Here is a 15,399-nt window from a genome sequence, read left to right on the forward strand (position 1 = left end):
AGAGTTAGAGCAGCAGTGGCCGTATCCTAGCCTCTGTCTCAGAACAGAGAGATCGCAGTCTGCTCTCCATTGAGTTTTCCTGGCCTAACTCTGTTTCCACCGGTGCTACTAAAAGCCCCGCAGTGTCCTGGGATGTGCACCCCACAGCAGCTCTCCCAGCCCTCACTTCCAGGGCCGGCTCGTCTCTGTCCTTTGTGCTTCTAACACTGCTAGCTGCCCCCGGTTCCCATGCTCCTGAGCTCCCTGTTTCAGTGTGGTTCGCACACACACTGGAGCATTGGTTTTCCGTCTGGTTGCCCGGGCGCTCCCGAGCTCCCGGTTTCAGTCCAGTTCCAGTGAGCACTCTGGAGCTCCAGTTTTCAGTCTGGTCGCGCCCGTGTCCCCAGGCTCATGGTCTCAGTCTGCTTTCTCACGGGTGCTGGTCCACGAGTCCAGCCCGCTCCCCAGTGCAGGTGGCTACTGCTTCCCTGCACCCGAGCGCGGCGCCTCCCTCCCCCTTCCGTTTATCTTCCGATATCTGTGCGCGGACTCACAGCTCCCCTCTTTGTACCTCAGTACTCAGCATGGAGATGTTCGTTTGTAGAGATCCAGATGTATCTTCCCGCGTCTCAGGCTGATTTCGTGGGTGTTCATGATGGTCTGGTAGATATCCAGCTTGATTCAGGGGACCAGCTGAAAAAAGGGTCCCCTACTCCTCCGCCATCTTCCCCCCCAATTTATTAATTTTAAAGTATAATTGTATGGTTAATTGCTCAGATTCTCAATAGTATATTTGTAATAATAATAGATTGTTCTCTAAGCACTTTACAATGTAAATTCATTTACTCCTCAGAGTAATTTTGTGAAGTAGGTGGTATTATTATTTACATTTTCCAGATGAAGTAACCAACGCACAGATACTGAGTAACTTGATAAGGAAATGGCAGAACTGGATTACCAAACTGAGACACTCCAGAGACAGTGCTCTTAACTATTACATAACTATATGCCAAATCCTCTCAAACATCACAAGTGCTTTAACTGATAATCTTAAACAGATTAATCCAAACATAATATGTTACTATCATGGGTTTTATTTATTTCATCTACTTTTCATGGATTGGAAATTTATATATCCTTTTAAAGAAAGCAGATTTTATCTTCTCAGAGTCAGGCTACTAAATCAGACAAACCAAGTTATTAACGTGAGTTGAGGTTATTGATGGACAATGTTTTGACTCTTCTGGTCAGTTCTTATTTAGAGGTGTGAGGCCAGGGCTGGATGCTTCCATTTGGATTTTACCATTGATTGATAGAATGAGCTGAGTATTTCCCTAGATTGGTGTCTCTTGAATTTACAAATTCACATTGTATCTTTTGGCCATTTCTATCTTCTGATTTGAATCTGCAGTATTTCCTCATCCAGATTCTGTATTGCCTGGTTGAATTCTTTATTATTTTTATGTCCTCTGGATGGTTTATACTTTCTTTAAATACTTTGATATATACAGTTGGATCCTGCTTTCCTCTCATGGTAATCACAATTGAATTTTACATTTGTTTGCACATTCAGGGTGTTGGGAAATTTAAAATATTATATAAATAATAGTTTAGTCCAGTCTTTTAACATATTTATTGAGCACCTATTTGTCAAATACTAAGCCTAGGTATTGTGAGAGATGGAAGACAAGTAAGGCAAGGTCTTACCAAATCTGTTGAATTGAATCCCTGGGAGAAAAGGCTAAGAATCTTGAATTTTCAATACCTTCCAGAGAAACTTACTCTTCTTTCATATTTCTAGAGTGATTCTTATACCCACTAAAGTTCAGAAACCATTGCAGTACAGTGTAGTACATCACAAAAGAAGTTCCTGTAACTTACTATAATACAAAAAATAAATAAAGAAAAGACATGGGACTCTGGTCTTGTGATAATTGATTTGCATTGTCCTTTCTGGCAGTAGTTGGGTAATAAGTTCAGTAGTTTCTTGAGGCCATCTAGTGTTTGTGAATAAAATTATGGAATGTAATATTTATTTTTTGCTCTGGCAAAAATTTTGTATACTTTATGTGGCAGATTTTTTTCTTAGTACTACTCTGATGTTGATACTACTCACTAATACTGACGTGCTGTGGGTTTTTTTAAGGTAGTATAATTTTTAATGGATACTTGTTCACTTAAAAGTGTAACACATGAAAAATTTTACTCGAGTATTATAAATGTTATCAAAGCATAGAAGTTTTTTAACTTTCTTCTCTATTTTAGCCATTAACAGGCCAGATATCACAGACACAGAGATGGAAACTGTTATGGACACTATTGTTGACAGCCTCTTCTGCTTTTTTGTTACACTGGGTGAGTTCTCAAGTCTTTCTGGTTATTCTTCAAAGTATTTAATATTCCATTAGGAAAAATTTCAAATACACTTTTAAGGATAGAGATAAATTAACTATCAAGGCACACTCCCAAGGTTCCAGAAAACATTAAATTTACATATACTGTTAATCCACTATACTCAGAATTTTAAACATTTCTTTGTACATCTAAATTTACTTACAGCTACTTTCTGTTCAGTATCTAATGTGTGATTTTATGCTTTACTATTACTAATGGATCTATTTAGAAACCTTCTAATTGCAATTTTAATTTTGCAGACATTGAAAACCCTAGTTAAAATGACCCTTACACTAAATTATTAAAGTTTCTCTTCATTTCACAAATGAGAAAATTGAGGAAAAGAGAGATGCCATGAATAGCTCAGGATATATACGGAAGATTGAGGAGAATTTGCATGTAAGCTTTGGGGCTCCCTCCTTTCAGGGATTTTTCTCCTTTAATTTCCAGCCCTGAACGCCAGTCATTGATTCCTCAGCTCGTTAAGTCTTCTGTTTTCTACTTGAGCTCTTTCTCCCCTGTGCCTTGCAAATTGAAAAGTACCCTCAGGAGAAAAGCTGGTTAGAAATGTATCTCGTTTATCAAATATGTCTCTTCTTTCAAAGTTTCACCCCCTGCACTTTCTGCCTCCTTTTGAGTACCTTCAGTACCTTGAAATGAGGTTGTTATTGTTGTTTTAAACAAAGCACATCTATATACAACTTTTAGTCATTAAACAGACATAATTAACCTTCCTATTTTGCCATCCTACACACATTCCAAAATTTCACTAAATGCTAGGGTTTTGTGGACGTTAAAGTTACTTTTCCTTGATGATATATTTTCAAGGTAAAGGTAGATTGAAGAAGAGAAGTGTAAAAAACCACTGAAATGTTAGAGCAACCATTATTATGTAGAGTATCAGAAAGTGATTTTTTTTCAAAAGAAAAATTGAAATTACTGCCAATCTGACATAGAAGGATGTCAACAAAAAATTAAGTGAAAAAGGCAAATTTAAGAACAGTATGTATAATATCCTGTTTTTCTTTTTTTATTCTTCGTAAATGCATTTATTTAGACTACGTGTAAAAAAATAATCTGAAAACAGCCATATCTAATTCTTGATATTATTTTAAGGTGCCGGAATCAAAGGGTTAACTATACATTTCTAATATTATTTGAATTTTATGTGACAAACATGTATAACTTGCCATTAGAAGAGAACAGTTTTATAAAATTTGCTTTTATTCTACAGTCTTACTTTTGCAGTTGACTGAACATGCTTTAAGCGTATAGAATCTAAAATGCAACAATTTCAGCATATAAAGATTACAGTGTTCTCAGGGTGCCTGGGTGGCTCAGCCGTTAAGTGTCTGCCTTCAGCTCGGGTCATGATCCCAGGATCCTGGGATCGAGCCCCGCATTGGGCTCCCTGCTTGGTGGGAAGCCTGCTTCTCCCTCTCACACTCGCCTTGCTTGTGTTCCCTCTCTCCCTATCTCTCTCTGTCAAATAAATAAATAAAATCTTTAACAAAAAACAAAACAAAAAAAAGATTACAGTGTTCTCAGTTTGTTTTCTGAGATTTTCAGTACAATTGTTTTTTTTCTCTCATTATAGAATTTCAGCTTTTGCTAAAACTTGGAGTAATAAAGAAAGAGAAATTAAGAGGTCTAATGAGCTGATTGAGTAATGAACTGGGCCATGTTTTAGAAGCTTTTCATGTTAATGGATGAATATGTTCTTTATCTTTTAAATTAATTTTTTAAAAGAGACTATAATCCTTCATTGTTAATTTGTAAAATCAAGAATAATAATACCAAACGGCTAAATTGACTAAGCTCTTTTCATTCTTTTCCATTAAGTCAAAGTGACTCCTGTGAGCAAACTCTTTGAAACTACCTATAGGGAGTCAAATCCTGATTTAGTTTTAATTCATTGAAAAAATGTGGTCACACTGATTGGCCAACACTATATAAAAATAGTCGTTTGGTTTTTTTTTTAAACTCCCTAATATTTTCTTTTTGAATGGAAAGATCCATTTCTGAAACCTTGCTTTTACTCTTAAGATAATAAATCCTCTTATATTTCAAGCCTGAAATGTTATACTTCTCTTGTATTTTTGATGGTTAGGTATCTTATAAATATCCATTTTAATTACTAAGAGCTGAAATCATTGCTAACATCTTGTTAAAATAGGTGCTGTTCCTATAATCAGATGCTCAAGAGGAACAGCAGCGGAAATGGTAGCAGTGGTAAGTTCATACAGATATCCATTGATGACACAGTATTCTATCAGTTGTCTTCCATAAGTACCTCAAGTGTTTTTGTTAATACTAAGTGTATGATTGCTATGGGTTATATATTAAGTACCAAAGGTAAATATTTTTATTTTACAGCATTGGGATTCCACCAAAAATAAAAAGTAATCATTGTATACTGTTATGTGATGAAGAAAAATTATTTACTCCGACGCGCTATTCCAGCTCTGTTTCTTTTTTACTACAGTGTATATTTGTCTTTCTGCCTTGTTTCTCCAAGTAGTTTTTATACTTATTTGATCCCCCAGATCATTTTATATAAAAATAGTCAGTGAAAAATGATTGTTAGTGAAATCAGGCCTGAGTCACAATAGAAAAGGCATTGGTCTTTTCAAGTCCAAGCTATGATGTTACTGAGTAGTAAAGAAACTAAAATATTTAGATTTTAGAATTGCTATTTTGTAAAGAAGTTGCAGGTTTCTTTCTTATGAAACTAAGAACACATTTTATTCTTAATGTTCATAACAACACATTTTATTATCCTATATAAAGTTCTATGAAATTTTTCTTTAAGAGTTACTATCAAATTTGATTTTTCAGAAACTAGATAAGAAACTTCGAGAAAATCTAAGAGATGCAAGAAACAGTCTTTTTACAGGTGACACACTTGGAGCTGGCCAATTCAGGTATTATGTTTTATCAGGGTTTTGACTCAGTTTGTTCTTGAAATACAAATGGAATATCTTATTTAATTTACCTTCTGTTAAAATTTCTGTTTGGGGGGCATCTGAGTGGCTTAGTCATTTACATGTCCAACTCTTGATCTCAGCTCAGGTCTTTATCTCAGGGTTGTAAATTCAAGCCCCATGAAAATTGTTTTGCATTTTGTCATCTGAAGGAGAAGATTTTCTGTTTATATGGCTTTGATGATCAGATGCTATTTTATTTCAATTATCATTAAGCCTCTTTGTAATGACAAAAGTAAGTGAAAAATTTGTGATGCTTATGTCTATTTCTGCCTATCAGTTTCCATTTTTACATTGAAATACTTGTTTATTAAAAATAATGGACAGTATTGGGGTGAAGAAGTAAAGAAACACACACAAATGGCTGAGAATTATTTCAAGGGGAATGGGAATAGACAATATTTTGGAAAATTAATTCCTACCCCCAGTTTTAAGTGATTTAATAAATAAAGCCTGTAAAAATAAATTGATACTCAGTGTAACTGCTCTCCAGGGATAATAATTCTATGGTAACTTTCCATAGACTTCATTTCAAGTCAATTTAGATGGTTCCTACTGTCTTATGTATTATTCCTATATTTGGAGTTAACACTAACATTATGTTTCAGTTGTTTGTTCCAGCTGTCTCAGCCCCCACATTATTTTAAACTCCTCTGTGATTTCATTACTGGTCTTCAAAATGTTTCTCATTAAGGAGAGCAGAAACATCAAATTCTTACCTGATTTTTTTTTTTTTCAGCAGAATCACCCACTATAGCATCTCTTACTTAACAGTTCCCTTTCTATAGTACTCTCATAAAAGCCTTAGAAACCAACATAAAGGCACTGTTTTATTTGGATGATTCCTAAAAACTTACTTATGTTGTAATATAGTTATTTTTAATTTGTTAGCTGCAGTTCTAAATTTTTTTAATTAGGGGTCAGCAACTTTGTTGGACTATTGTTTTGGATATTTGAATCCATCTGTAGGTTAATGATCCTCAGTAAGAATTCGGTAATGCCTGGAGACATGTTTGGTTGTCACAGCTGGGTAGATGCTACTGGAATTTAGTCGGCTGCGTTATAGGGTGCTGCTAAACGTCCTGCAATGCACAGGACAAGCCCCCATAATGAGGAATTATCCAGCCCCAGATCTCAGTAGTGCTGAAGTAAGAAACAGTGCCATAGGCTATCTTTCCGTGCCTTTCACCTGTCTCTGGAGTAATAAACGATAGGTGGTAAGGGTGCTACTCCTACTTATTTATTGCAGTTTTATAATCGGTGCAGTGCATTTATAATTGGTGCAGTATAATGAGTTACTAAAATGGCCAGAGGTTTCTTGCAGGAGAAAATATGAATAGTTAATACAATCAGATAACAATATCTTTTGAAAATTGATGTGTACTCTTGATACAATATTGCCAAAGCAGACCTTTACAACTTTTGGAGACACGTGGCAAACAGATGACTTTGTGCCTCACTTTGCTTTACATATAGTCTGTTTCACATCTAAGTTGTAATACTATAGTAAACAGTATATGAAGTGTTTGGTAAGTGAATAATTATATAATTAGTTATTCTTGTGGCTTAATGTTTTAGTTTTATATATTATTATGATTTCGTGAGGCTCCTCTCTAGAGTCTGCTTTTTTAATTTGTGTTTACATAGAAAAGTTGTAATTTGTGATTTATGAAACTGTCAAACATTTGTGTAAATTTATAAGATCCTAACTCTCTCTAATAGTTTTCCCTGAAACTGACAACAGCTATTCCTTTTTCTTCCAAAAAATGTGAAATACAAATCTAAGTAGAAGCAACTTATTCTTACTTTGGTATCTGTAAAATTATTCAGTAAAAGTACTTGCATAGATTTTTTTTCTTTAAGACAGTTCCTCAAGTCTTGTAATCTAGCATTATACACAGGCTCTGAGTAGTCTGAAGCATTATTTTACTTGACTGACTATACTTTAAAAAAATTTTTTAAAGCAAACTATTATGGAATGTCAATATTAGCATACTTACTGTTCATGTCAAAATGATAAAACCAGAAAGTATTAGAAAAAATGAGATGTAGAAACTGTTATCAAGAGTTACATATAATTTTTTTTTAATATATTTACAGCTTCCAAAGACCTTTATTAGTCCTTGTTGACAGAAACATAGATTTGGCAACTCCTTTACACCATACTTGGACATATCAAGCCTTGGTGCATGATGTACTGGTAAGAGGCTACATATACCACATTTTACTAAAATTTAGTAATATTCAGTGGTCCTTTTAATTTAAAATTAATGTCATGGCTACAGAACACAGGTGAGAAGGATGGAACTGAGAAATAGGAACAAAAAAGCGATGGAATTTAGTATCACTGGGTGTAGATGCTGGAGAATAGTGAAGCATTGAAGTGTAAAGGTCTAAACTTACGATCTTTAAAGTATAAGATTAATTATTTGTATTATTGGCAGTGATGGGGAGAAAAAACACGAAGGAAAATGAGTGAATGACTTTTTTTTCCCCCAGAGAGAGCACGAGTTGGGGGTGGGGGTGGGGCAGAGGGAGAGCGGGAGAGAGAATCTTAAGGAGGCTCCACAAGAGCTTGATGTAGGCGGGGCTCAAACTTATGACCCTGAGATCATGATCTGAGCCCAAACCAAGAAACTCTTACCCAACTGAGCCACCCAGGCACTGCTCAGTGAGTGACTTTTAAAAAATTTTCTTACGAACTAATTTTTTTTTTCCATACTGAGGAAGTAAATAAATATGTTTCTTCCTAGGGAGGAAAGCTATAATTTCCGTTTTTCCTGGGAATCAGTTAAGCCTCATTTTATGGTAAATGTAAATAGTATTTTTTATATTACACTGTATGTTTTTTGAGGTAATCCCACATACGTACAATCATGCTTAAACAAAAATCCGTATTTATATTCATGCATATATTCATCTACTAAATATTGTGTATAGCATGTGATATACACAGATAAATAAAACAGGCCCAAACTTTAAAGGCAATGGGAAGAAAATATGTACACAAATTCTGTACAAGGCACTATGTAATAAAGCCAGAAGAGTCCCCATTTGATAGAAACATTTAGGCACAGAAGTTAAATGATTTGAACCCAAATCCTTGGCTCTGCCAAAACTAACACTCTCATTTACAAACTTCTAGACCAGGCTTCTGGGGATTATAGTACATAATGGTATCATTATTGCAAAGAGTGCCTGAAATGTCATATGGAAAGGAAGTGAAGAACATACAAAAGATGTTTTTTTGTTTGGTTTATTTCTTTAAAACCCAAATTCTAGCAATAAGGTATTTATTTAAATAAATCAGATTTCAGGATTACTGATGACGAGTGGCAGTTCTGTATCCTTCTGCATCCTAGAGTCCTGTGTCGTTTTAGACTCTAGGGTGAGTGTCAGTGAAATAGTAGGCAACTCTGATTCACCTGAGAGGGCAAGAAGAATCAAAGGGACTACTGAATTAAACCCTGAGTAATGGAACATGGAAGCTAGTTGCAGGAGGTCAAGTAAGAGGCTAGAGAAGAATTCAGCCACTACTGGAGGTCTGCTGTCTGACAAAACATTTTAGACTCTGGTTTTAGCAATAAAGAAAGCAAATGAAAATATTCTTTTCTTCCTGGGGCTTACATTATGATAGGATAGGCAATAACTAAAATATATGACATTTTAGAAGGTAGAAAATACTCTGGAGGAAAATAAAGCAGGTAATGGTGAACAGGATTGTAACTTTAAAATGGGGAAGACTTCACTGAACAAGACGCATTTAAGGAAAGATGTAAAGGAGTTGAGGTAGTGAATTACATAGCTATGTGGAAGAGAACAGCTTTGTAGGCAGAAAGATGCCTAATCTGTTTAAAGGATAGCAAGGCAGCCAGGATGGCCAGAGCAAAGCAAGGCAAGGGGAAAATAGGAGGCAAAGTTAAGTAGGATATGGGAAGCAGTATAGCATAGGACATTATAGGCCATTATAAGGATATTGACTTTCAGTTTGAGGAAGGTAGGCAACCAATGCAGTTTTGAGTAAAGGAGTGGCATCTGATACATATTTAAGAGTATCACTTTAACTGCTGTGTTGAAAACAGACTCTTTGAGGGGCACAGGAAGAGTCAAGACACCAGTAGGAGACTGTTGCAGTTATCTTAGCAAGAGATGATGATGGCTTACAACAGGATGGAAATGGTGAGGTTTGTGATAATCTTTGGAATGCAGAGCATAGGATTTGCTGATGAATTGGATGCGGATCTAAGAGAAAGAGGAGTCAAAGATGAGTCCAGAGTTTTGGCCTTTGCAAATGGACAGATGTCATTTATTGAGATAGGAGAGACATGGAAGGAGAAATTTCGATGGGAAGATCAGATGTTGAGTATTAGACATGTTAAATGTGAAATGCCTGTTAAGATACTCAAGTAGATATCAAATAGATGTATAAGTCTGGAGTTCAGGAAAAAAATCTGGTGCAGAGAAATAAATTTAGGAGTAGCCCATTTATAGATGGTATTTAAAGCCAAGAGATAAAATGAGATCACCAAAGGGGTGAATATAGATAGAAAAGAGAAGAGGTCTAAGAACTGAACTCTGAGGCATTTCAACTTTTAGAATTCGGGGAGTTGAATAAGAACCAACAGTATAATGTAGAATGAAGCAACTAGTACTGAGTTATGAGAACTTGATCTGTGTTGTTTTGGAAGCCAGTGAATTAACTGTTTTCAGAGAGGAGGCAGGATGCTGAGGACTAAGAAGTCACCAATGCATGTGACACCATCAAGGTTATTAGTAACTGAGCAGCTTCCATAGTGTAGGGGCAAAACACTGAAGTGGGTTTAAGAGAGATTAGAAGAAGAGAGAATGAATATAGACAAACTGTAGAAGAGTTTTTGCTGTATAGGACAGTTGAGAAAAGTGGTAATTGCTAGAAGGGAATGTGAGGTCAAAAAAGATTTTTAAACGAGAAACATTACCACATGTTTGTGTATCAGTGGGAATGATCAAAAGAGAAAAGTTGATGCAGGCGGTAAGAGTGTTCTGTAAGTCTGTAGGAGGCATTAATAATCAGGATCACTATAGACAGCATTTCTCAACTATGGCATTGACATTTTGGGTCCGACAATTTTTTATTGTGGAGGGCTGTCTTTTGCATTGTGGGATGTTATCAGCATCCCTGGCCTCTACCCTCTAGGTGCCAGTTTCTCAGTTGTGACACCAAAATGTCTTCATACATTGCCAAATATATCCAGGCTGTGAAGAGGGGTAAAATTGCCTCTAAGTTAGAACTGCTGTTAATAGGCTTTAGTAGGCTGATGGCAGGAGTTTCCAAGCTGGAGTTGTTTTAGGGAAGAAGACAAGTGGAGAGTCTGGGAGTAGCAAGGAAGGCAGCCATCTCAGTACCAGGTCCACGCAGTTGGAGTTCAATTAGAGTAAGAAAGTACAGTAAAAGTTGAGAGTAGATGTTCGGAATAGGAGATTTTGCTGTTGACAGAGTATGAGTTCCAGAGGGTAATGACAGAAAGGTTTTAGGAATTGGTTAAGAATGAGAAATGGAATCTGAAGAAGGTGGTATAGGGAGCCATAGAGAGATTGGCATGATGAGATAGTTTTCATAATCTCAAATTAGATTTGGTTGTTGGGGTCCTGGCTTTTGGGTGGGAGTAAGGGGTGATACAGTCATCTCTTCACTCCTGGTTGTATGTGGAGGCTATATAGAGCATTGAGATACTTCAATCTTTATAATTCCTTTTCTAATGAAAGTAGTTGATGCTTTGAGCACAGGAGATAAGATGTATATACACGTAATTGCACCATGAAGGAATATGCTCTTATTCCCCATTGTTGGAAGAGAAAATTGGGAAATACAACTTAGGGCAGAGATTTCACCAAACCAGACAAGGCTAATTAATACTGGTCCTTGAGATTTTCACTGTTCTAGTGAAATGAGAATACTATGGGCTATGAAATGAGTTTTTTTGATTGACCTTTTTGCTAATTTGTGTGTGCCTACCTTTCTATTATCCTTGTATTTTTGTGAGATATGTAATTTACTAATTTTTTATTTCCTATTCTTAGAAGTTAAAATAATCCTTTTAGAAATACAAGGTGGGGGCGCCTGGGTGGCTCAGTGGGTTAAGCGTCCCTCTCTTGGTTTCGGCTCAGGTCATGATCTCAGGGTCATGAGATCAAGCCCTGTTTCAGGCTCGGTGTTCAGAACGGAGTCTGCTGTTTTTCTCCCTCTGCCCTTCCCCTCAGGATCTCTCTCAAATAAATAAATCTTTTAAATATATAAATACATACAAACAAGCAAGGTGGTAAAAATAGGTAGTAGGGCAACTAAAAGTCGGCAACCATGTGTCTCTAACAATTAAGTTCAACAAATATTTTTTAAGTGCCTACTCTGTACCAGTCGATGCTGGTCACTGGAATACATGGTGAGCTAAGCAGATGTTATCCCTGATGCATGGAGGTTAGACTAGTGGGTTCCTGTGGACATTTGGGTTATTGTTGGTTTTAGTTTTTGTTACAAATAATAGAACAATGCACATCTCTAGTTAACTTTCTTAGGTTAGGGTCTCAAATTCCATATTACCTTTAGGCAGTCTTTTCACAGCATTATCATCAGAATATTTAGGTCTTACAAGAATAGTCTCTTTAAAGAGATTGGTTAAGATAAACTACACAATGTATATTGACTTATTCCTGTTCATTAATTTCATTTTTTAATTTAAAAAAAATTTCTTAAATTTTTAAAAATATTTTAATTCCAGTATAGTTAACATCCAGTGTTGTAGTTTCAGGTGTACAATATAGTAATTCACCAATTCTGTATATTACTCAGTGCTTAGTAAGATAAGTGTACTTTTAATCCCCTTCATCTATTTAACGTGTCCTCCTACCCACCTCGGCTCTGGTAACCATCTCTTTCTCTATAGTTAAGAGTCTCTTTTGGTTTTTGCTTTTTTTTCCCTTTGTTCATATGTTTTGTTTCTTGAATTCCACATATGGGTGAAATCATGTGGTATTTGTCTTTCTCTGACTGACTTATTTTGCTTAGTATTATACTCTGTAGGTCTATCCATATTGTTGCAAAGGGCAAGATTTCATTCTTTTTTATGCCTGAATAATGTTCCATTATATATATATATGTATATATGTATACATGTATATATGTATATATATATATATATATACACACACACACACACACCTTTGTCCATTCATCTATTTTTTTAAAAGATTTATTTATTTATTTCAGAGAGAGAGAGAGCGCACACATGCGCAGGCAGGGGAAGGGACAAGGGGAGAGAGAGAATCTCAAGCAGCCTCTGCGCTCAGGGGGGAGCCCACTGCCAGGCTTGTCCCATGACCCCACGATCATGACCTGAGCTGAAATCAAGAGTCAGATGCTTAACTGACTGAACCACCAAGGCGCCCATGTCCATTCATCTATTGGACAGTTGGGCTGCTTTCATAATTTGACTATTGTAAATAATGCTGCAGTAAACAGAGGGGTGCATATATCCTTTCAAATTAGTGTGTTTGTATTCTTTGGGTAAATACCCTGTAGCGCAGTTACTGGATCATATGATAGTTCCTGTTAATTAATTTTAATGCAGTTTCTAGATGTGAAACAACTGTAATGGGGGTATCATAAATTATTCTCATGTTATTTTTTGTTGTTAAAACTGCTGCTTTTGAAGTTTCTTTGGAGTTTTTAAAAGTCTTAATAATTGTACCCCTTACCTCCACAAGGTGGAGTAAAAGTCCTAGATAGGAACTGTTAACCTGAAATTGGAGCTTGTTTTTATATTAAATATCTTTGCCTGAAAATCTTGAACACTGATAGTATTTATATCAGACTGGAAACAACTGAAAATTCATACAACTTCCCTGTGTGCCAGAAAGATTCTTGTCATTTAACGTGGGAAATACACTCTTCTGGTGATAAATTTTGCAGTGCCCTTTTCCTTTTACTAGGATATAAGAAGCAAAATTAATAATTAGAAGGTCATTAGAAATTTATTGTACCGTGGTTGTGGGAGGGGTGGATTTGATTGTTCATCTGAAATGAGTAGTTACCATTAGGCAAAGGGATGGGCATTATTTCATCTTAGTGTCTTGTTCTTTATTTGGGCTTTGGTTTTTCATATCTTAAGTAAACTTTTACTCACTTAAATCTAAGTTGCTCATGGGAAGTTCCTACTAAAGGTGTGTAGACTGTAAAGCCAAGAAAACATCCTTGATTTCATTCATTTTTTAAAAAATGGTATTGTTTCAGTGTGTTTGCATATTCATTGCTGTATGTATTATTTGCTATTTACTAATCTGTTTTAGGTTGCTACTCTTTTTTTCCCTTACATCCTAGTTGCTTAGTACATAAGATTTGAGACATTTGTCTATGTCTGTGATGGAGCATTATATAAAGGTTTTCTTTTTCAATTAAATGATTCTTGGATGATTCTTAGAAATATTCTAAGTTAGATTTTTCTTTCCTTTTTTTTTTTTTTTTTTTTTTTTTTGGTCTTATGCACATATTTTTCTTTCCTTCTTGTCACCATTGACCAAAGCTCAGGGTTTCTAAATCAGTATTGTCTCACAGAAATAAAGTATGAGCTACAGATGTAATTTTGGATTTTCTAATAGCCACATTAAAAAGATAAAAAGGAACAGATGAAATTTATTTTAATAATATATTTTATATATAACCCTGTAAGTCTAAATTATTAGCATTTTAACACATATCCAATTTAAAACACTTTTATATTCTTTTTATATATGAAGTCTTAAAAATTGGGTGTATATTTTATACTTCTATCACATCTCAATTCAGACTAGCCACATTTCCAGATAATCAGTAGCCACGTTGACCAGTATCACCTGTGTTGGACAGCATGTTTCTAAATCATTATAGCTCAAGTTCTTTCCTAGTTTAGATACTAAATAAATTACTTGTAAGTTGAGATTATTATGGGAAAACTGGTAGACAACGTTTGCATATAGTCAGCAGTATATTTCTGGAGGCTTCTAGCCAATGATTCCTAGAGTTATAAGGAATTCTGCTTTAATAAGAATGAACAAGCTTATCAAAGTCCCTGACATTGCCAAATCTATACAGAATACCTTGGTATCTGAATTAGGATATATTAGGTAGTGCTGTTCAATATAAAAGAACCCTTGAATCTCAGTGGATTAAAATAAATACTTATTTTTGTTCACATATTTCTTGTTTCTTGTCCAATGTGTATGAGCAAGGAGGAACTCAGACATATCATAGTCACTCCCAAATTAAGGTTAATGAGGCCCCGTCTCAACACATACTGTCACAATCACTATGGCAAGGGGCAAACAATTGTGGGTTATATTTTAAATCCTGTTTCATTGTTATGAATAAAACTTTAACGGTTTTATTAGGGAATATTTCATATAAAAACACAAAGTTACAGAATACTGTAATGAACCCCCCTACATGCATCACTCAGTTTCCCCAGACACTATGCATCTTACCCTGGGCATTATATGATCTATGCGTGAATGTTTCAGCATTTATCTAAAAAAAAAAATTCCATTATTTTATTATCATACCTAACAAAATTAACAATTATTGTTTGGTAGTATCTGCTACTATCTCTGTATTCAGTGTTTCCTAATTGTTTCAAAGACACATCTTTACAGTTGGTTTGTTCAAATAGGGATCTAAACAGTATTCCATGCATTGCATTGGTTACATCTTTAAGTTTCTCAGTTTACAACAGTTCCTCTCTTTCCACTCCTTTTTTATTGCCATTTTTTGGTTGAAGTAATTGGATTAGTTTTCTAAAGAATTTCCTGCTTTTCTGCATTTGGTTGATTTTATTCTTGTGGTACACAATTTGATGTACTTCTCTATCCCCAGTATTTTCTGTAAATTGATCTAGAGACTTGATCAGATTTGGCTCAATTGTTTGCCAAAATAAAAGTTACTTTTATTTTACTTTCCTTTTTTCCCCATGTGAATATAAATCTTAGCTCTGCATAAATGTGTATCACCTATATCATCCAAATGTAATTTTGTTAA

General features: G+C 35.3%; 1 protein-coding gene across 4 annotated transcripts in view; it reads left to right on the top strand.

Annotated features, from left to right (window-relative positions):
- Nucleotides 1-15,399, top strand: part of SCFD1 (sec1 family domain containing 1) — a 98,053-nt gene that overhangs the window by 24,881 nt on the left and 57,773 nt on the right. For all 4 annotated transcript variants that reach the window (XM_026513539.4, XM_057306477.1, XM_057306478.1 and 1 more), the window contains 4 exons: nt 2,245-2,334; nt 4,550-4,605; nt 5,212-5,297; nt 7,458-7,557. In XM_026513539.4, coding sequence (XP_026369324.1) covers nt 2,245-2,334; nt 4,550-4,605; nt 5,212-5,297; nt 7,458-7,557 — 332 coding nt within the window. The remainder of the gene's footprint in view (nt 1-2,244; nt 2,335-4,549; nt 4,606-5,211; nt 5,298-7,457; nt 7,558-15,399) is intronic.

The sequence above is a fragment of the Ursus arctos genome, unplaced genomic scaffold (genome assembly GCF_023065955.2).
Source record: "Ursus arctos isolate Adak ecotype North America unplaced genomic scaffold, UrsArc2.0 scaffold_37, whole genome shotgun sequence".
In the NCBI taxonomy this organism is placed as follows: Eukaryota; Metazoa; Chordata; class Mammalia; order Carnivora; family Ursidae; genus Ursus; species Ursus arctos.